This window comes from Malus sylvestris, chromosome 1 (genome assembly GCF_916048215.2).
Source record: "Malus sylvestris chromosome 1, drMalSylv7.2, whole genome shotgun sequence".
Taxonomy (NCBI): Eukaryota; Viridiplantae; Streptophyta; class Magnoliopsida; order Rosales; family Rosaceae; genus Malus; species Malus sylvestris.
In genome coordinates, this window is record NC_062260.1 from 25,692,972 (window position 1) to 25,713,633 (window position 20,662).

Below are 20,662 nucleotides of genomic sequence, written 5' to 3' on the forward strand. Positions count from 1 at the left end.
TGATTGCCTCCTTGGTGGGGTCCACCGTACGAGATATTTTTTTTAATGTGATCAGTACACGGAGTGGTATATCACTTATCATTATACAAATGGTGAGATATGTATGTTAAAAAGTTAATAACTTAAAAAGTAAAATTTTCCATCACTTCCATAAAAACATGTGATGTGATGTACCATCTGCGTTCCGTCACAAAAAAAAAAAATTTCTCCCACCGCACGTTGGTCCGTCAATCCACCAATCCTGGTGGGGGTGCAGTGCACCGCATGTTTATGGGCTGTTAGAACCTCAACCCACCAAGTTCATTTCAGATTTCAGTTGGGCTCGAAGATAAATGGTTAAGCCCAAAACCTCAACTGAAAAGGACATGTCTTAAAATGTGTCGTTAACCCACTAACTAAACAAGTTATCATGGTCGTCATCATCATCACTAAGCACTCTTTTTACGGGAATATAACAACGTCCTCACTTGGACATTCTCGATTCTCTTTCTTATTCTGTAATGTTGTTTGATGACCATGACTGTCTACTTTTCTACATCACTTTATAATGATTGACTATTGCAAAAACTCAATTTCGTCAGAAATCATTTAACTATTCGATTAATATTATGATTTTTTTAGTATTTACGTGAGAATCATGATTTTTCTATTTATTGGATAACCGTTAAGTGACCAACATATTCTGGATTTAGTTAATTTTTTCGAAGGCTAACTTTGAAATAGACGATACAAAAATGTACTCCCTTTTCAAGATGAGAAAAGGTAAAACAAGAAGATTGTTATCATTGTTCCTCTTTGTAAGAGCTAAGTTCACACACGTCAACTGATTCTGACCATTAATCGCGTGAGATTCACAAAATATTAATGGTTAAAATCAATCAATCGCTCATGCGTGCAAACTAATTCTCATCGTTTACAATATTATAAATAACCAGATAATCGCACATGCACAAAATTCACATATCAATTGCCTTGTTCTAATACTGTCCATCAAAACCGACCTCCAGTCAAACAAATCAAACGTTAACAAAGTCAAAAACACTCGACAACGATTTGGTAATTGGGATCTTATGATTTGATTTGTGAGTTAAGATAAAGATGGCTTTGGTTAATGGTGGGTTTAACGTTTTGCACACGAGGATGTGATTGTCTGTGCCCTTTTAGGCTTTTTTGAAAGAAAATTGTGGACCGCCCGGCCGAAGAAAAACGGGATGTTTGCTGCCAAAACACTCAAAGTTTATGTATATTGTGAGAGCAAACAACTCCAACACCCCCCCCCCCCACCCCACCACCACAACCCACCAACATGTTTGAAAAACTTAAACACCACACCTACACCGGTTGAATTGATTGGACAAATGTCGAACTACTGGGAGAAAGTTTTGGAAGTTTAATTGTATTTAATTTTTTACTTAATGACTAGGGATTACCTCACGCATTACATCATTAATTTGGATAATGATATCATGGGTTTATCATAAAAACAAGAACTCATTTTCCCTTGTTTATAGTTTTACTGTTTGTTGATCTTAACAATAACAAAGTGCTTTGATGCAAAAGTTGTGTGTTCAAATGCTCGTTGTTTGTGTAGAGTTTATAGTTAAGTTGTTTAAAAGCATTTATTCATTTTCTCTAATATTGCATGTAGTGTAAAAATTGTACTACTCAATGTTTGGTTCCAAGTAATAAAAGTAGTAACAAATTTTCTACTTTCACACGTCATGAATCGGCAAGAAAATTTATTTCCTAGTTTTTAATCTTTTGTTGTACAATAGTTTATCAAAGTTATAGTAGTATGCATGTGATTCAATATCCTAGGTAAATAAGGTGGTGGGTTTCCACTCATTCGTAGTAGCAGAATCGATGCGGCGGCATTAGCATTCCTTGACCCCAATAAGTTTGTGAGTATACCCTTTTGAAAAAAATATTTGATCCCTAGCTATACCACCAGCAGATGAAATAAATAAGGATCTTTAATATATATTATTTCAACAGGCACAAAACTAAAAAGAAAAATTGAACACACTAACTTGTCTTTGTCAATTCCAAGTTTCTCCGTTGTTCAAGCTCAATCAGGCGCTTCCACCGCAATTGATTGTACTATTCCAGGAATCTCAAATATCCAATCATCAATAATTGTTCTTATCTTAAATTATTGTGGTTTTTAGGCTTTCACTCAATTCCAATTTTGAACGGAGGAAAGGAAGAAATCATACGGCGGCAACAGAACTTAGAATTTGATGGTCTCTGAGTGCCATCGTCTCCATTTACAATATTGGGCATGAAAAAAGGTTCTTGAATGTACTATAATTTAGTCAAACTTAGATATTTTTTGGTGCATATGGTCATTTCATGATTCTTTATTCCAAATTTCACTTCTTAATTCCATAATTCATAATTATATATTAGTTAATTCGAAATTCCATTGGATTTATATAATTATATGTAATAATTGGAAAATGGCTTTGTATGGTTTCTGATCATTCGATTAGATGGTTTAAATATTTGTCTCTATGAGAATATATATGATAACGAACTGAAGACTGAAAGTGCCGAATTAGGGTTTTTTTTTTGTTGTTGTTGCGACTGCTTCAATTAAAAGAGATTTTTCGTTGATGAATATTTGAAGATCCACATCGTAATAGGATGAGAGTTCAATAGTTGAATGATAGTTTGGTTATATACATTGAGAAATATGTATTTGATTATACTGATAATGATGTTGTAATACGACGTTTTCAAAATATGAGAACACATTGTGGACAATTATAAATAAAGTATGATTGATTTTTTAAAGCTATTTTTTTACCTGGTCAATCATTGTAATTTCTGGCACTGCCACTACTCATACGTCCCGGAACTCTCTATTTTCCTAAATTATTGTAATAGTTTTGAAGCTTCCTTCTCCCCCTCCCCATCCCCCTCTCCTCCCCTCCCCTTAACAATAATAAAATATAAAAAAATTAAAAATTATAGAAGTTTTACTTTCTACTTAAAAATGACTTCTCTTTAATTTATCCGCAAGAGAAACACGATCATATCACAAAGATTGTGAAGCATGCATTACACATTTTTTTAAGGTTAGATCAAAGAGTAGTGGGGCTGACGATAAAGGTGATGCAGTGCTTAAGTAAGAGTGAGATCAGGGAGAGTGCTAAGGTGGAGCTTATTGTTTGGTTTCTGCATTTGGAATGGAAGAGCCCAGAACCGATATGGACAGTGGAATAAAATCAAAAGGAAATACATAGATCAATTACAGGTCCCATGCACTTTCTGCTTCCCCTCTGCTCACTCTTATTATTCCCTTTCAGCAAGCAAGTGCGATCAAGCGTCACTAGAATTAACTAATCCTAGTAAGTGTTCATATGTATTTTAGGGTTAAGTAAGAATAATTACCCAATTTTTTAGAGTGATTCTAAAATTAGTTCCAATCTTTTAAAACGTTTTAAAAGTTAGACATTCGTTATGTTGCAGACACTAAATGATGATTTTACTAGTATTAAGTGATGATGTTACTAGCATTAAATGATTAGGTAAACAAATACTAAAGTTGGTCTCTACTAGTTGTTGTTTTTGGAGCTATAATTCCTCAAATCGATTCCTTTTAGGCAAGTTAAGCCATAAATTTGCTTAGCTAAACTGCGTCGATCTGAAAGATTCGAAGCTCCATAGATGACTTGAGAGTAAAACCCCGCTTTAATAATTGTCCTCATCACCACTTAACATTAGCGAACCTTATAAATGTTTACTTTTCAAAACGTATTTATTTAGAATGTTATAAAAGGTTAGGACCAATTTGGAATCACCACTAAAAATTGGGTAGTTATCTAGACTTCACCCTATTTTTAATTTGAGGTGTGATATCCACACACCCTTTTTTACTTCTCTCACACCTTTTTGGTTTTCGGCCGTCGGATCGGATGAATTAAAGAAGATCAACGGACATAAATTAACAAGGGGTGTGTGAGAAGTATTAATTTAAACGATAGAGAGAGTAATTCGAACTTGAGTGCAGCTGGAAGAGTAAACGGTTTTAGCCACCGTGACTAAGCCTAAATATGCTGAGTGATTTTATATTTTATACAATTACAACATAATCTTTGGACTAATTAGGTAAATTAGGCATGCAATTACAAAGTCATTTTCTTGTCATGAACTTATCCTCACAACGCAACTAGAATGATACCTTGGTAAAGGACCTTTTTGTTGGGCTATGCATGCGCCACTGGGTCCAAAGTTTCACATATTAAATATGTTTATCTATATATTCATAAAGAGATAGATTCGTGTCCCTACTTTTTTTACACAAGTTTTGTAGAGCCCATTTCACAATATATTTCAACTATTCGAACCGTTTATCTTTTAGAACATCATTCATAGATCATTCTTGCAAAAAATTAGACAAATCCAAAACCATTAAGACATTATTTGTAGTGAAGAAAATAGACGAATACGGTCCTACAAATAAATCCTAAACCTTAATCCAGCATCATTTGGTTTCAGATTTGAGTGATTTTTAGTAGATATGATCTTTGAGGGAAGATCTAAAGCATAGACCGTTTGGATCGAAATACATTACAGAGTAGGTCCTACAAAAACTTATGTCAAAAACTGTGTAAAAAAAATAGTACCGCTAATCCGCCCCATTCATAAATTTATATGAAAAATACAGTAAATATATATATTTTCCGGTTATGTAAGAGAATCACAGGACTTTCTTTCTATGCTCTTATTACAGTCTTATGTGACGGTGCATGCTCACGAAAAGTGTGGATAACACTCCCTTTATGCAATATTTTTACATATTGAAAATGCTTCTTTTTTGGTTGATGATGGCAAGAGGTAAAAAAGTAGGTTGGTAGTATATGCATTTCTTCAAAACCAAAAGTAGGGAAATATGTCAAACATGAAAGTACAGACATGACCACCGACCGTGCTTGAAATAAAAAAAAAAAACTATGAATTTTTCTATGGGTTGGTAAAAGTTTTATTTTCCTATGTCTTTATGTGAGGATGGAACTGTATCAATTTTGCTATAATAGAGTAGGTTAATTTCCTCCAAATATGTGTGAAATTCGTCAAAATTAGCACTAAATTTTGTTCGCCTAAATACTTGCATTAGGGTGGAGTTTGTCCACCGCAGTTTCATCTTCGTTATGCAAAAGAATCTTGTATATAACTAAGAATATATTCCTAAATATTTTACTTGTCAAGAGTACATTCTCAGTTACAAAGTAAATCTCTCTTACTTCAAACTCGATTGGTGTTACAAGAATTAGGGTTTTCCAATTGGTACCTCGATAAATATAAAAATATTTGCCAAAAAAAATAAATTCGTGGTAACTATCAATTTTAATTTGTATGGTAACTATCAATTTTAATTTGTTTTAGTTGTGGCGTACACGCATGTACGTCAAGCGTGAGGCAAGTACATTTTTTGTTTTTTAATTTTTCCTAAAAGCATGGCAGCACTACTCACTAGTATATAAAGGTGGGTGGAGCGGGGCTTTGGCTTAGGAAGTTGCCAAGTGACTAAAAGCACAAAGTGATGGGCAGGCAACCTTGTTGCGACAAGCTTGGAGTGAAGAAAGGGCCATGGACTGCCGAGGAGGACAAGAAATTGGTGAATTTTCTCCTCACACATGGCCAATGTTGTTGGCGGGCCGTCCCCAAGCTTGCCGGCCTCCGCCGCTGCGGCAAGAGCTGCCGCCTCCGGTGGATTAATTACCTCCGCCCCGACTTGAAAAGAGGCCTCCTTAATGATGCTGAAGAACAACTTGTTATTGACCTCCACGCCCGCCTTGGCAATAGGTTTTGCTCTCTTTCTAAGTTTGTACTTTAATGAGCATGCGCATTCAACTGCTCATGGGTGAATTTCTTTCTAAACTTTTTTTTTTCAAACACGACGATATACTAAACTACTTTAATCTCCAGGAAGTACTAGAACTTGACTTTCAGAGACCATGGATAATGCTATGGGTAACTAGTCTGATCTACATCTTCTTTCTAAACTTACCAGGAAGAACTGTGATTTTGTGTAGGTGGTCGAAAATTGCAGCAAGATTGCCGGGAAGAACTGACAATGAGATCAAGAATCACTGGAACACGCACATCAAGAAGAAGCTTGTCAAGATGGGGATTGATCCAATTACTCATGAGCCTCTCCACAAACAAGTCACCACCCCACAAGAAATGCCTTGTGAAGCAAGTAATCAACCTGCAAACTCAGACATGAGTATTCAGCAGATGAATACAAACATCCCAGAACATGGAATCAGCACCAACAGTGACGGTAACTCTACAAGTGAAAATTCCCCAAGCAATGACTCAGAGCCAGCTGAGCCAAACCCTAATTACAGTGAGGAAGAAGACCCGTTGGTGAGTTTCATATTATCCGATACATTTCTTGAGGATTTAACATGGGATTTTTCGACCTCGTCAGAATACAGCTCAGCTGATAATCCAACGGAGGAGAATAGCTTAGCATGGTTCATGGACTGTAATGATTTTGGAGTTGAAGATTTCGAGCTTTGATTGTATGGAAGAGAAGTGATTTTCACACATCATTTTTCTTCTTATGCACATTATGTTGATTTTCAACCTTCTGATTGAACAGATCTAGGGTGAAAGAAAGAAAAAATTAAACATGTGTGCAGAAAAAGAAAATAGACGTACGAAAATCATTTCCATTTGTATGAATTAATAACAAGTGGACATATTCTCTGTACATAGCCAAAGTAACAAAAAAGTGACTCCTTGTGATGGAGACCGATCTGTTTATTATTCTATATGATAAATGATGAGGCAATGGAAACGAAGAAAATCAACAATTTGTTTAAGAAATTAGGTTATCATTGATCGTAATCATTTGTTTATTCCCACTAACACTAATTCAAAAGTTTCACTCAAAAAAATAACACTAATTCAAAAGTGTGGAGGACTTTGAACACATTACCCAATTCCATCCAAAATATGGGTAGTTTGGTAGGGTGTCCATTTGCTGCCAAGCCATTAACTTTTTATGGTTTGTACTTTGTAGTATGACAAATTTACAAATTCACATGACCACAAAAGCTACCAAAAAATAAATCAAAATGACATGATTGGCCGAGGGACATACGGTCTCCGTTTGGTAGATAGTCACAAATTCAACTTACACGAATGCTAAGATGATATGTATTTGTATTTTGTTAAGTTGTGACATATTGCTGACCTAAAGAAAAACAAAACTGAAATGATTTATATATCACATTTTAGTACAATTAGTATTGTTTTTCAAATAAAAATGTAAGGAGAGAAGGTGAAGTGTGACACACCTTGACTTCGGATATCCACTTGAACTTCGAATCGAGTAGTGCTGGCCGACACCATGAAGGTGACGAAACCATAAAATGTAGTGATGTGGAAAATGTGAATAAATTTAAACCTGAAGTGCCTAAATGTAAGAGTGCGGATGTGAGCGGGAATGAACTCATTTAACACATGATGTTAGAGCATAAGTAAAGTACATTAAAGATAAAAGAGGAATTATACCGTCAGTAGTATTCCCACAACAACAGTTTGCCAGAAATCCTCGTTGACACGAAAACAAAGCCACTAAAACCTGGAGGGGCGAAAAATAAGGGTGAGTGGGCCTAAAAATAAAGTTTTATAAAAACCTTTTTTCAAACATTATAACCCCTCGCCGTAAAACAAGTATAGTTTCCAAAATATACATACTACGTATAGTATAAAAATATTTACCGTAGTCTGCAATATCTGAAGAATTCAATATGTCACAAAATTCGTAAATAGGCATATAACTTCTAGTAATCACTATATCTCGCAAAAATAAACATATCACCTTGAGTGCTCATCGACATATGCTGACACACAAGTTCATGCAAAGGTATTCTAACATGAACAGGACTGGGTGTAATAATGATTTACGGTCTAGTACTATAATCACGTGAAGACTGGTGTTATGGTATCACATACGAGTCCTAATTGCCTATAGCAATTTAGGACAGGATTGGCACCTACAATGGATCCAAAGTGAGAGTACGGTGCGATGTGAAGATACACGTGAAAGACTGGCCCTGACCCGTGCGAGTACTAACACCCGTGTAGCAACGATGAACAGATAACGTAAATAAAATCATACAGTGGTAAATTGATAATTCACGTCACCATGATACTATTCATAGCCATAAATAATTAAGGCATCAATAATAATACACATACATGTGCATCTCGTAGGACGTAGCATAACTTCATAATTTCTATCAATGCGCTAAATCTTATGAACATCACGCTAATCTAGGCGTATTGTAAAAACACTTTTTATGAAATGTATAAATGGAAACTAAGAATTATATATATACCATATAAAAGAAAATACCCACTCACAGATACTTGCAAGGTTGATGCCGTTCGAACTAGGAAAGCTGAAGTCTCTAATAGTGATCTCACCTAAACATAATATTAGAACCCATTAGTAAAACTCCACTAAGATAATTAAATTTGAAAAAACGGAGTGCGGATTTGGAATCAGGGCGTCGAAATACGCTAAGGAGAATCCCCGACAAATTTTGTAAAAAATCAACAAAAAAGTCAACGGTTGACCCTAAAAAGTCAACTAAAACGTCCCGATGGTCAACTACATTAAAACTTTAGAATTTCACTAAATGGATGCCAAAAATGAACTTAGGGCGTCAAAATTAGTCTAGGAGGGGTTTTTGAGAAAATTCTGAAAAAATCAATTAATGATCAACAGTTAACTTTACCAGAATGTTCTAAAAATATATTCCCCTTCAATCTCTAAGTGGATCCGGGTATGGTCTCGCTTATCCAGCCCGGATCAACCAGACCCGCGAATCCGGGTCCGATCTCGCAAATCCCCTTCAATCTCTAAGGAATATTCTGTGACTATCATTTTTTTATTCCCACTAGCCCTAATTCAAAAGTTTCATTAAAAAAAAAACACTAATTCAAGTTTCATTAAAAAAAAGAACACTAATTCAAAAGTGTGGAGGACTTTTGAACACATCACCCAATTCCATCCAAAATATGGGTAGTTTGGTAGGGTGTCCTTTTGCTGCAAAGCCATTAACTTTTTGTGGTTTGTACTTTGTAGTATGATAAATTTACAAATTGACATGCGACATGCTCACAAACGCTACCAAAAAAATAAATCAAAATGACATGATTGGCCGAGGGACATATGGTCTCTGTTTGGTCGATAGTCACAAATTCGACTTACGTGAATGCTAAGATGATATATATCTGTATTTTGTTGAGCTGTGACATATTATTAACCGACAGAAAAACAAAGCTAAAATGATTTATATATCACTTTTTAGTACAATTGGTATTGTTTTTCATGTAAAAATGTAAGGAGGGAAAGTGAAGTGAATCATGGTTATCCAAAGAATATATCGTACCCTACCCATTTTATATTGGCACCGAGTTGCATAAATAACAATTACATAACACTAGAATAGAATCAAGCATTTGGTGTCAAATTCTTGGAAATTCTAAGGTGTCAAATGGCTGGAAAAATTTTAAGGACTCGTTTGGAGGTATTTTTAAAATGCTGAAAACATCTTTAGTGTAAATGTTTTCAAAATCAATCCTTAGTAAAAATCCAAATTATTAATGACAAAACACTTGAAGTATTTGAAGCAAACTCGAAAATATTTAAAAAAAAAATATTTCTTATAAAAACGTTTTTATTTAAAAAATATTTTCAAACGAGCCCTAATTTGCAAACGAAAGTATATTCTCGCATTAATATTTATCTCATCACAATGTGAGAATATATGTCCTAATTACACCGAGAAATCCCCTCGATGGTGGGGAATTCCAAAATAAAGCTCTGATTTCTTTATAATAAAAGTAAAGGTTTGTTTTTTTTTATGGTAAATTATAAGAAACTTTAACAAAAAACTCATGTTACTGTTCACTTTAACGAATAATTATATTTTTACTCTAAAAAATAAATCTTGGTACTATTCACTTACAACACATTTTTGTTATTTTCATTAAAACTCAAGATTTTCAAACATTTTTCATTAGTTTTCCTTAAATGATATGGTGAGTAATATTCCACTCTCAACATTTTTGTTTTTTGTTTTTTTTTTTTGTTTTGGGCCAATTGATAGGCATTTTTTTTTTGGTTCAAAGCCAATTGATAGGCATGGAACACAAAATATTCTTCGTTTTTTAACTCTTCTGTCGACTAATTATATGTTAATTTAGAACTACTTAACGTTATTTTTAAGAATAAAACAAACAAAAACAGTACTACATAAAAGAAGAGGATCGACCCCTCAAATGGTAGGTATCATAAAAGTATGATTGTATAAGAGTGCGTTTGGACCCGATTTTACACCATCGGTCCGAATAATCGAGGTCGTTGAGTGAGCATGGTTCTTAACCGTCGGATGAAAAAATTGAGATATTTTTGCTAAAGGATAATATTATGGATTTTATTATAATAATTATCTTCTTGGCATCTTCTTAAACCAAATAAATAGAATGTGATTTATATCTCAAATAAAGCAATACAATTCGAATTGATTTGAGATGTCTGACGGCATTTGGAAGCTTAAAATGAATTTGATCAGAATGCATGCACGACAATAGAGATGATGGCTTTTGGTGACAATGTGAGAATGAGATGAGAAACCTAGGTAGGGTAGGTTTTTAATGCATGGTGATGGTGTTGTCAGATTGAATACAAGACCATAAGAATTGATGATGGGATTAGGCCATATAGTCTGCATGCCGTGTGTACTGGGCTAACTATATATAAAAAATAATTGGTGGCTATTTATTTGTTCATCTCCAAGCATGCGGATTATTTGGGGATTCGATGTGATAACTGATAAGACTAAACACAAGGATCAAATTTGGTTGGATTTTTGGCTAAGTTCAAAGTCTTGGGGGGAGTAAGCTTTATCTGAGGTTCAAATTAGTAGAAGAGTTCTAATAACATGGGTAGCATGTACTAGCTTATCAACCAGCGCATCCTTGTCCCTATAAATACTAGGCTACAAACAATGGAAAACCCCCTCCAATTCAACACACAAATTGCCCTGCGCAAACCCTCACTTTCGCGAAACCTCTCAACAACTTTGAGATTTTTATTTTCTTTTTCCGCCGACATATCTTCAATTGGGATAAACAGCAGTGTGAAGGCAATCGATGATACCTTCAGTTTGGATAAACAGCACTATCGCCGTAGAACCAGCCGATCGCGAAACACGTTCAGTTTGGATAAATAGCACTACGTCGAGGCTAACTGGTTATCTATCCAAGTCTAGGTCGAGAAAGACTTTCGGGTCTTTATTGGCAGATGTCATCTCATTAGCCTTTTCGGTGAGGTGAGGTGTTACCATCAAGACATATATTTGTTTTGAGTATTTGTGCCCCTATACTCTGATGTCGATTTGGCATACTTATACCCTTACAAATCACTGTGATCGAATTCAGCACCGACGATTTGTGAACTTCGCAAAATTAGCAACCTTGTCTTCAAGCTCTAACCCAAAGATCAAGATGTGTTCCTTCCTCGGTCGCAGTCGCAAGATCGAGAAGTCAGCCACGCGCTCAACGCAACATCAACACATTTTACTCCTCGGCCGAGCTTGGCCAATAAGTTGGCACGCCCCACATCAACCAAATGACGCAGTTAGCTCATTAGTTACTCGGTCTGCGTGCCACGTAGGCTTGGTAGTTTTTAGGATCAACGGAGTAATAACGAAACTAAAGGATCATTTGGAAGTGCATTTAAAATAATTGAAAGCATGTGTAAATGTTTTTGGATTCCAAAAGCACTTAAATTGCTACTTTCAAGAAGCACCAACCGGAATTTACTTGTATTTTTACTCAAAATTGATTTCAAAAATACCCTCATCAAAAGCGTTTTTAATTATTTCAAAAACACTTCCAAACAATCCTGAAACAAAACATCAATGCATTACACGTGTTTTACTTTTGGATTTTATAAACACCAAATTATTGTATATCCCCAACAAAGCCAAAATAATGAGGGAGCTATTAACAATGATCCAAATGGGGATTCATAAAGTGAAACCCTAATTTAAAATACATTCCAATAAACCACTGTTAGATGCATCCCTGCCGCTAGACTTCTCAGATACAGAGGCTGATGATATCTATCGTATTTGGGTTTACCTGTTTACATCTGTGTCGTGTTTGTTTTAGCTTACAGATTGATGAACACGTACAATAACGTAAAAATAACAATACTATAATAAAATAGCTCATACTATACATCATGATGTCAACTTCTTCCGTAATTCAAAGTGAAAAGAACCACATGATAGGTTTTAATCTAAATCATCCAACTATCCAAGACAACCATGAATCTAAGGGCTGGTTTGGTATTGTTGTGCTTTGAAAAAAAACTGCTTCTGCTGTGCTGTAAGAATAAACGATTGTAAAATAAAGCTGTAAAGTGTTTGGTAAACTTTTTTGTAAAAATGCTTTTGAAAAAAAAAACAGTATTATAGTGTTTGGTAAACTTTTATGTAAAATAGATGTGAAAAAAAAAATCGGTTTTTCAAAGCTGGGTTTTGCAGCTTCTTGTTTTTGGCTTTTTTCACCCAAAACTGTGAAAAAAAGCTCCCAAGCTTTTTTCAAAATCACCTCAGTACCAAACCATGCCTAAGTCTGATTTTTTAACCCCGCCCATTTTGAACAGCTCGTTAATATTAGAGAAGGGTACAAAATTTTCTACTGAGAAAGATATGTACAAGAAACGCCATCACGCGATCAAGACCGAAACATCTAAAAAACAGTACCGAAACAGTTAAGTGAGATTAACTAAGCCTGATTCAATAGCAGCCTACCTCTGCATTCAGGAAGAACAACCGCTATTCGCTGAATGGATGCCGCGCTTCCTGGACTACTCACGTTGAAGACTTCTCTCCGAAAACCCACATTTGAAGGGACAGTAAGCTTGGAGCAGTAGGCCAGTGCATAGTGATTTGTTGAAGGGTTAAAGAAAAACTGTCTTGTCACGGTACAGATGACTTGGAGGCATCCGGTGATTCCTTGGTGTTCTTCACGAGAAGATCATAATTGATTGAAGCAAGCTGCGATAAGTTCTGAGAACACAAATAACACATTAATAATGCTAATGATAACATACTGCAGAATAACACAGTGAATCCAGAAAGAGCTTTGTAGAAAAAACACCACCATCAATCATTTTCATCCCGCATCGGAAGAAGAAAGAACAGCTTAGGTTTTTAGGCCTTACCTTGAATGAAAAATTACTGAAAGAGTACTGCACGTCAAGGTTTGGCGCACTGAAGTCCGCCAAACTACCACATTCATCCCCCTGAATCACAGACGTATAATAGTCAGGTAGCTAAGATAATAATCCCACTGGAATGAACCAGGGTCAAATTTGGATCAGATGGGTGATTGTGCCACTAAACATTTATGAATCAAGGTCAAATTGTTAGCGGCTTTCGGGTAGACTTCAGATCTTTGGTACATCCATATAATTCTATATCAACTTAGATGCAGTAAGAGTTATGGCTGATCCTAACAGCTCTATGTGCATAAAGAAAAAAAGGAGTATGCATACATCTTCGTCTTGTATGTTGCTACATGAACCGCTGCTGCATGTTTCAGTCATGTCATCAAAGTCACTGGCGCCATTAACATGATCATCTTCTGGATTCCATATGTACCGGCTCATGAAATAACTTGTATCGTGTGCATCGGTTGATGGTATGAACATAGCCTGCAGCCAATGACGGTACCCTCTTGTCTATCACATATACATGTCAAAAATCATTGAAAAACTTAAACAAGTTTAACTTGAATTGACCTTCTGCCTCGCAAGGGTATCCCAGTTAATATCCTTGAAAAAAGGATGTTGTTTCACCTGCCAGAGGTCCCAACACTTAATTTTATCATCACTGTAACTTGCAAATGAACTGTAGTCAAAGGTAGTCAGCAAATTACCTCCCTAGTACCTGTTGCTCCAAGTCTTTGAACTGGGTTGTCGGTCAGCAGTCTGACAAGGAGTGCGGAAGAAATATAAGATAAAGACTTCTCTTGAAATATAAAGGCATATTAACAAGCCCGGCATAAGAAAGAATTCAAAACAGCATTGTAACTAACACATCCAGAAAACGCAAACATTCTTACTTGTCAATCAAACCGTACGCTTCAGGGCTCATCTCCTCGGGTACCTTAGGCCAGGGGATATCTCTGTTTATTATATTGTTGAAAATTTGCTGCAATAAGTAGGATCTATAAGTTACAACATCAAACTGCTCACTCGTGACTATCATATGATATTTGAAATGATACCATTCACGGAAAAGGATCAAACAATCCATTCAGATGTTAAGGAAACTAAATCGCATAGAAGAAAAATTGCACCTTATCTCGGTTCCATGAAACAGTTGGACCAATGCTAAACATAATTACCCTATCGCAGAGAATATTCAAAGAAACGTACAACCAGAATAGAGACAAATTCAATACAATGTCATGCAGAGTTGAACTTAATCCTTTCTGAACAATAATTAAATTCATGATCAACCCAAAAGAACAACCCAAAAAACTTCAGGAACAAACTCTTATTAGAAAATACTTTATATATGGATGATTGAGATGCACTGAAATATTCCCCACCATTGTACATCTTAGTTGTCCATATAAGTTTTAACTACTTAGAAACAGAACCTTGTTTAAGAACCCTAGGAGAGAAGACGTGTAACATATCACATACGCATGTATGCACGTCTGTCTGTATGTATACATTCTTGGACATGAACACCTCATTTTCACAATGACAAGTGCTTCAGATGGAGTACATAAAATATTGGGGACAATTGAGATATGATGACAGAAAATGACTGCATTCAGTAAAGATGGAAGAAAAAAATCAGTCTTCTATTCCATGCAATAGTCCACAACCAAGATAACTTTACACCCGCCGTAATTAGACTGCATACCTGTGGATGTTCTGCATTGAATGGTGGAATACCGACAAGCACCTCAAAAAGAATAACCCCCACAGACCACCAGTCAGCAGTTGCACTATGCCCCATGCCAAGAAGTATTTCAGGTGCCAAATAATCAGGGGTCCCAACGATTGAATGTTTTTGGCGCTGTGCCCTTTCTGATGAAGACTCAGATTTTAGTTCATCATCTGGGACAAAACCGGTACCACTAACTGATGGACCTGATAAGTCGTCAGTGCTGCTGATTAGACCAACCTTGGAGAGCCCAAAATCTGTCAACTGTAACATAAGGGATTAGACATTTGTGAGAAGTGACAATTAAACTCTATATGGCAGAACCTACACAAATGACACATAACAAAAAATAACAGCAGGTGCATGATATAACGCCAGAATGCTTATAGGATGCCCAAACTTATCTCCAACAGTAAAAACAAAAAACAAACATTAAAGAACTGAGACCGCAAAATATTGACCTTGATATGACCATCTTGACCAATCAACAGGTTGTCTGGCTTCAAGTCTCTATGGATAACATTTAATGAATGCAAATACTCCAAAGCAAGAACCTTTAAGAAGAAAAAGGAAAGAAAAAAAAGATTACTTATGCTGTCATACCATCAATGAGATACTTTTAGAGAGAGAAATGAGAAAGTGAATCCGGAGATTGGAAAAGAAAAGAAGAATTAATAATCCCTTACAACTTCTGCAATATATACGCGGGCCATATCTTCATCCAAGCAGCCTAGATTTCTCAATAAAGAGTAAAGATCTCCACCATTTAAGTACTCCATGACCAGATAAAGATTTTCCCTGCATGTGAAAGAATAGAAAAATCGGACCTGTTCATCATCAGAAGTACATGTTAGAAAAGTCTTTCGACATGCAATGCATTCTTAAAGTGAAAAAACATGGGGACCCACTCACCACAAAGGGATTGCGAACCAATATAAGGATGTTACGCTCTGCCAAAATACTCTCAACGGCATTTTTACGGATCATATCAGCCTTTTTTAATACCTGCAGAAATGTACCACCATATCAGAATGTCTTGAAACATTAACTTGCAATCAAAAGATGGATTCCATGGCCATCATTTTTATCCATTTTTTCCACATGAAGGTCCAAAGGAACAATGTGCACTAATTCTCTTAAAACACAGAATCAAATAGACCTTTATAGCAAATAAGTCACCAGTCGCTCTTTTTCTGGCAAGAAAAACTCGTCCAAATGCACCCCTGCTTATTGGTTTTATTATCTCAAAATCTTCAATAGAAGTTCGATCCTTAGAACACGGATTGATGGGGCTGACACGCAGACTACGAACTGCTTCATCTTCCACCGAACTTTCTTCATCAGCCATACCATTTGATGAATCCAATTTTTCATCTTCTATCTGCCCACAAAGATGTACATATTTTTCCCTGCAAATTTCAGAATTACAATTAATCAGAGATCCTTTGATTAGACTTTAAATAATTAACCAACCATTTGAAGAAATACAAAAAAAAAAAAAATTGACCAGAGAAGCTAAAAACTATACAATTTTGTTGATGCTCAAATCAAGAAAATCTTTTGAGGGAATTCACATGTGTACAAAGCACAAGATATATCTGTAATAAAAATAGGCTTCCACTCACTGCAATAATTTTTCAATACGCCTTCCAAAAGTCTCTACAACGAGTGCATCCACCTTCCTGTCCTGGATAGCATATTTTAGGTCTTCCAGTCGTTCAAGCATATACTCCAATGCAGTGTAGTCACAATTGCTAACATTTGCAACAGAACGAGCGATGTCCAGTAGCTTGTGTATCTGTCCATCCATGGTCTAATTAAAATACGAACATCAAAGGAGCAGGTATCTACAAATACCCAGTTCCACCAGAAATGCATTCAACAGACTTTAAGTTGCAGAGCAACAATAGAAACTTAAAACAAAGTATACGAACTTCACATTTAAGAGAAAAAGAAGTAAAAGCAGAATTTCCGGTCAGAAGAAAAGAAGAAGTGGGACACCTGCTGAGAACTCTCTAGTTCCGGTATTGCTCTCCCTCCACTCAGCAGCATTTCAAGATGACTGGTTCTTGGTGTTTGTAATGGTGATCTTGGTGTCGAACTACCTGCTGACGAGGTTCTGGTGCCTTGTTCACGTATCAAAGCAGAATGTGCATCACATGAGATGTCAGGCAAAACATTCAGATCTTCCATAACAAAAGAGTTGTCAACATCAGGAATGCAATCAAGAATGCTTTCGGAGAACCGAGACAAGTCAATTCTCTTTGGTGACAACTCATTTGAATCCTCATGCATCTGTGATGGATACACTCTTGCAACATCAAAATTTCCTCGAGTTTCAATGCCTTTTGGTGTCCAAGATTCCATTATCCTTTCAAGAGCTTCAGCAACTCTTTCAAGTCGTTCATTCACAGTTAAACCCTTCAAGTCACACCTATCAGCAATTGTACATATTCGAGAGTGTTCCTCTACATGTACCGTTGGAATTTCAACCTCACATATGCGACAGATCATCAAATTTTCGTATGCAACATTCTGCTGGTCCATCCATATTCCCCAAGAAACAGTTTGTGCACTTGCAGACACCTCTGAGTGTTCAAGATGGCATGATGAAGTATCCAGATGTTCAGTACTGTAGTCACCACAAGTTTTTGTGTCATCTTTGGCATGCAAACGATCTGACTTTTCCTTTGACGGTGTGTCAGCAACATCATTGCCTTTCTGATTTTTCTCAGCAGCAGAGGGAAGTTTTTTCCAAGATGACATCCTATAGCTGCCAGTAGATTCAACGCTTTTGGCAGTACCAACCTCCACCTCCTCAACTCCACAATTTTTTTCCTGCTCACGAGACTTCCTCATTTTCTTCTCATTCGCTTCCTTCCCACCCAGTGAACCACTATAGCTCTGCTGTGTAGCCTCCACAACTTGTTCTGGATAAACTCCAAGATCACTGAACTGATGAAGACTGAGAATGTGCTCTTCCTCATAGCCACTCTCTTTCTGGAACTGCACAAGCCGTGTGCACCGAGTGAGAATAAAAAGAAGACGGGTGTGGGCTTGTTTGAGGGCCCCCATTGGTATCTCTTGACGCCGGTCATCCAAATTCTGAACAATGCCTTCACACTTGACCCAAAATTCACTTGGAGACATCTTTGCACACCTCCGAGCAATAACCAACAAATCCTCAAAGTTCTCCTTCCATTCAGGATGAGACTGTGTAGACTTTTCAAGCATTCCGACCAAATCACCAGCAAATGCACCTAAATCAAAGTCAACCTCTTCCTTTAACTTCTCAAATCTTGCCTTGACCGCCACCATAATCTCCTAAAAGAATTTATAGTAGCCAGATAATTTAATGAGATTGGCCAAAACAAAAAATACTCCGAGGCATAAAAATTGTATAAGCCAGGGCAAGGCAATAGTATTACCTCCATATGCCCGAATGCACGAGACTTCCACACAGGAAATGGTCGAACTCCTTTGGAGTTGAGCTCATGAGAGAAACTCTTAATTTCAGGTGCTCTCTTCTTTCTTCCACTCGTGACACGCAGTATTGCCTGAAAACGCGGCGACTGCATTTCCTTTGAAAAGGCTGCATGATTACCCTACAATATATGCATTACACACAAACAACAGCATTGTCAAGCTTGTGAGCTACCTACATTTCTCCAACGAACTAAGTGTGCATGTATATATGTAATTATATATAATATATATGAAATTCACTGACAATTTCCTTACCTCCAACATTGGATTGAGTAGTGATGCATTTCTGAGCGATTTTGATTGATTCCACTGCACAGATTTAGCTGTAAAGAAATCGCAAATTAGAACTCTAAACAATACACTTAAATGTATCTGATGAAACTCAATCAAGATTTCCCAAAAAATTAATATAAATTAAAAAAATATATATATACATATACATATACATATATATATATATATATGTACCTGGTTGTAAGGGTACGTGTTTAGGTTTTGGTTTGACGGTGTACTTAACCCTACTCGATTCATCGCCGAAATTCAACGGCGCGCAGACGGAGGAAGAGAACCGAAGCGGCGACGGAGCCGATCGAGTCCGAATGTGATTGAGGCCGAGCGACGACGCCAATACGATCGGCGCGGCGTCTGCTATGCGCTCCGCACGATCATCGTCCTCATCTTCCTCGTCGTCTTCGTATCCCTCTTCGAATTCCTCTTCGAATTCTTTGTCTTCTTGGATCGTCTGACTAGGGCTTCGCCTAATCGGGATGGGAGGGATCTTAAGGAGCTTGGCTCTGGAGGGAGAGGAGACAGACAACGTCGTTCCGAGGTCTGATTTTTCGTCGGAGTTGGAAATCGGCGGCGGGTTTGAGGAAGGCGGAGGAGGGCTCGACATGGATACGACGTTTCGGGTTTGGATTCGGGTCCGGATTCGTCATGGGATTGTGAGAGACAGAGAGAGAGAGAGGGAGGGACTGCTTTGGGGAGATTATCTCGCGGGAAGAGAGAGAGGGCGTTAGAGATCGACACGAATCGGTTGCGGGGTTTGAAACGTGCTTCCCGCTAAACATGTATCTCGGGCGGGTTCGCCTGCGGTGAGGACTAGCGTAAGGATGTATATTCGCACGTATGGACGAAACGTCATATTCGCACGTGGTACCAAGCGGATCGGGCCGACCCAACCCGTTTAATAAAACATTAGCCCAGCCCGTGGCCCTGCACATTAAAAACGTTATATTTGGTGTATATATGTATTTGTGACTAAAATTTTGTATAATATATTTTTAATGATATTGAGCCTAGTATCTATTATTTTAATTTTTTTTGGTTTTAAAGAATGTATCCATATTTTGAGTTTGTAGAATCTACCAACCGTTTTATGGTACAATAAGTTATTGGTTAATTTGATGAAATGTCTTATATCTATGTGTGTGTGTATGTGTAGACCCGTCCAGAATCAAATGTGTGTCATCATTTTTATAACCAAAAAAAACCACCACGTCGCTTTTGAGAAGAAAAAAAAAAGGAGTAACAACGTCGTTTGGACTGAAATATAAAGGCAATATCGTTTGACCAAAAAAATTGGCATCGTTTCCACCCTCCGCCATTAAGCCATTGCATATAATCATCATTCCAACCACTTGATATTGAGTCTCACGAACTTTATCACGCTTTCACGAAATGAACTTCATTGCGACTTCACCTTTCCGATCTTTCCGACCAACCAACTTGTCGAGGTAGATTTTGGAATTTCTACAATGAATGGTGGAATACCGACAAACAACTATAGCAATCTTTCCATCTCATAGTCTTAAGATTCTTAAAACGAAAACTACGTCAAACCAAGGTATCAAGTGGGTTGGCCCGACCTAACCCATTTAATAGAATATGAGCCCAACTTGTGGCCCTGCCAAGTTACCATCTTGTTCATCATCTTCCTCAAAATATTTCTTCTTCCTCTTCATGGTCATCAAACACTTGGGTTTTGATGATTTTCTTGTGACTCGTTCTGTGTCCGTCGAGCGCTTGATAAGATTGAAATACTTTGTCACAAGTCTCGCACTTGTACTTCTCCTAAGTCCGGAACAAAGCTCATGCCCGAAAACCCTAATTGACGCCGTTGTCAGACTCATCATCCTCCTCCTCCTCCTCCAATGACTCAACCA

At 36.9% G+C, this 20,662-nt stretch overlaps 2 protein-coding genes across 6 annotated transcripts; one reads left to right on the top strand and one right to left on the bottom strand.

Annotated features, from left to right (window-relative positions):
* The first annotated feature begins 5,511 nt into the window (after positions 1-5,511).
* On the top strand, positions 5,512-6,727 carry LOC126628905 (MYB-like transcription factor ODO1). Its single transcript, XM_050298774.1, has 2 exons — positions 5,512-5,811; positions 6,042-6,727. Exons 1-2 carry the CDS (start codon positions 5,549-5,551, stop codon positions 6,532-6,534), a joined length of 756 nt encoding a protein of 251 aa, XP_050154731.1. The 5' UTR covers positions 5,512-5,548; the 3' UTR covers positions 6,535-6,727.
* A 5,212-nt stretch (positions 6,728-11,939) lies between these two features.
* On the bottom strand, positions 11,940-19,537 carry LOC126628721 (probable serine/threonine protein kinase IRE). 5 transcript variants are annotated; one of them, XR_007625527.1, is made up of 17 exons: positions 18,966-19,537; positions 18,753-18,820; positions 18,440-18,616; positions 17,013-18,335; positions 16,637-16,824; positions 16,171-16,420; positions 15,924-16,016; positions 15,698-15,838; positions 15,473-15,565; positions 14,988-15,275; positions 14,173-14,261; positions 13,987-14,038; positions 13,850-13,906; positions 13,604-13,762; positions 13,271-13,351; positions 12,858-13,115; positions 11,940-12,190 (listed from the first exon to the last, which is right to left on the bottom strand). XR_007625527.1 is itself a non-coding variant. In XM_050298528.1 (16 exons), the coding sequence occupies exons 1-16, from the start codon at positions 19,390-19,392 to the stop codon at positions 13,026-13,028; spliced, it is 3,522 nt and encodes a 1,173-aa protein (XP_050154485.1). In that variant the 5' UTR covers positions 19,393-19,537; the 3' UTR covers positions 12,236-13,025. The 5 variants fall into 5 exon arrangements, 3 of the variants coding, with proteins under 3 accessions (XP_050154485.1, XP_050154465.1, XP_050154478.1); XR_007625534.1 differs by lacking the exon at positions 11,940-12,190 and adding an exon at positions 12,236-12,427; XM_050298528.1 differs by lacking the exon at positions 11,940-12,190 and having other exon boundaries at positions 12,236-13,115; positions 19,020-19,537.
* Between the last annotated feature and the right edge of the window lie 1,125 nt (positions 19,538-20,662).

Coding starts and splice junctions, on each gene's coding strand:
- LOC126628905 (XM_050298774.1), top strand. CDS start 5,549: ATGGGCAGGCAACCTTGTTGCGACAAGCTTGGAGTGAAGAAAGGGCCA. Junction 5,812..6,041: donor CACGCCCGCCTTGGCAATAG/GTTTTGCTCTCT, acceptor GATTTTGTGTAG/GTGGTCGAAAATTGCAGCAA.
- LOC126628721 (XM_050298508.1), bottom strand. CDS start 19,392: ATGTCGAGCCCTCCTCCGCCTTCCTCAAACCCGCCGCCGATTTCCAAC. Junction 15,839..15,923: donor TGGTTCGCAATCCCTTTGTG/GTGAGTGGGTCC, acceptor GATGATGAACAG/GTCCGATTTTTCTATTCTTT. Junction 13,116..13,270: donor TCAGTAATTTTTCATTCAAG/GTAAGGCCTAAA, acceptor TTGTGTTCTCAG/AACTTATCGCAGCTTGCTTC.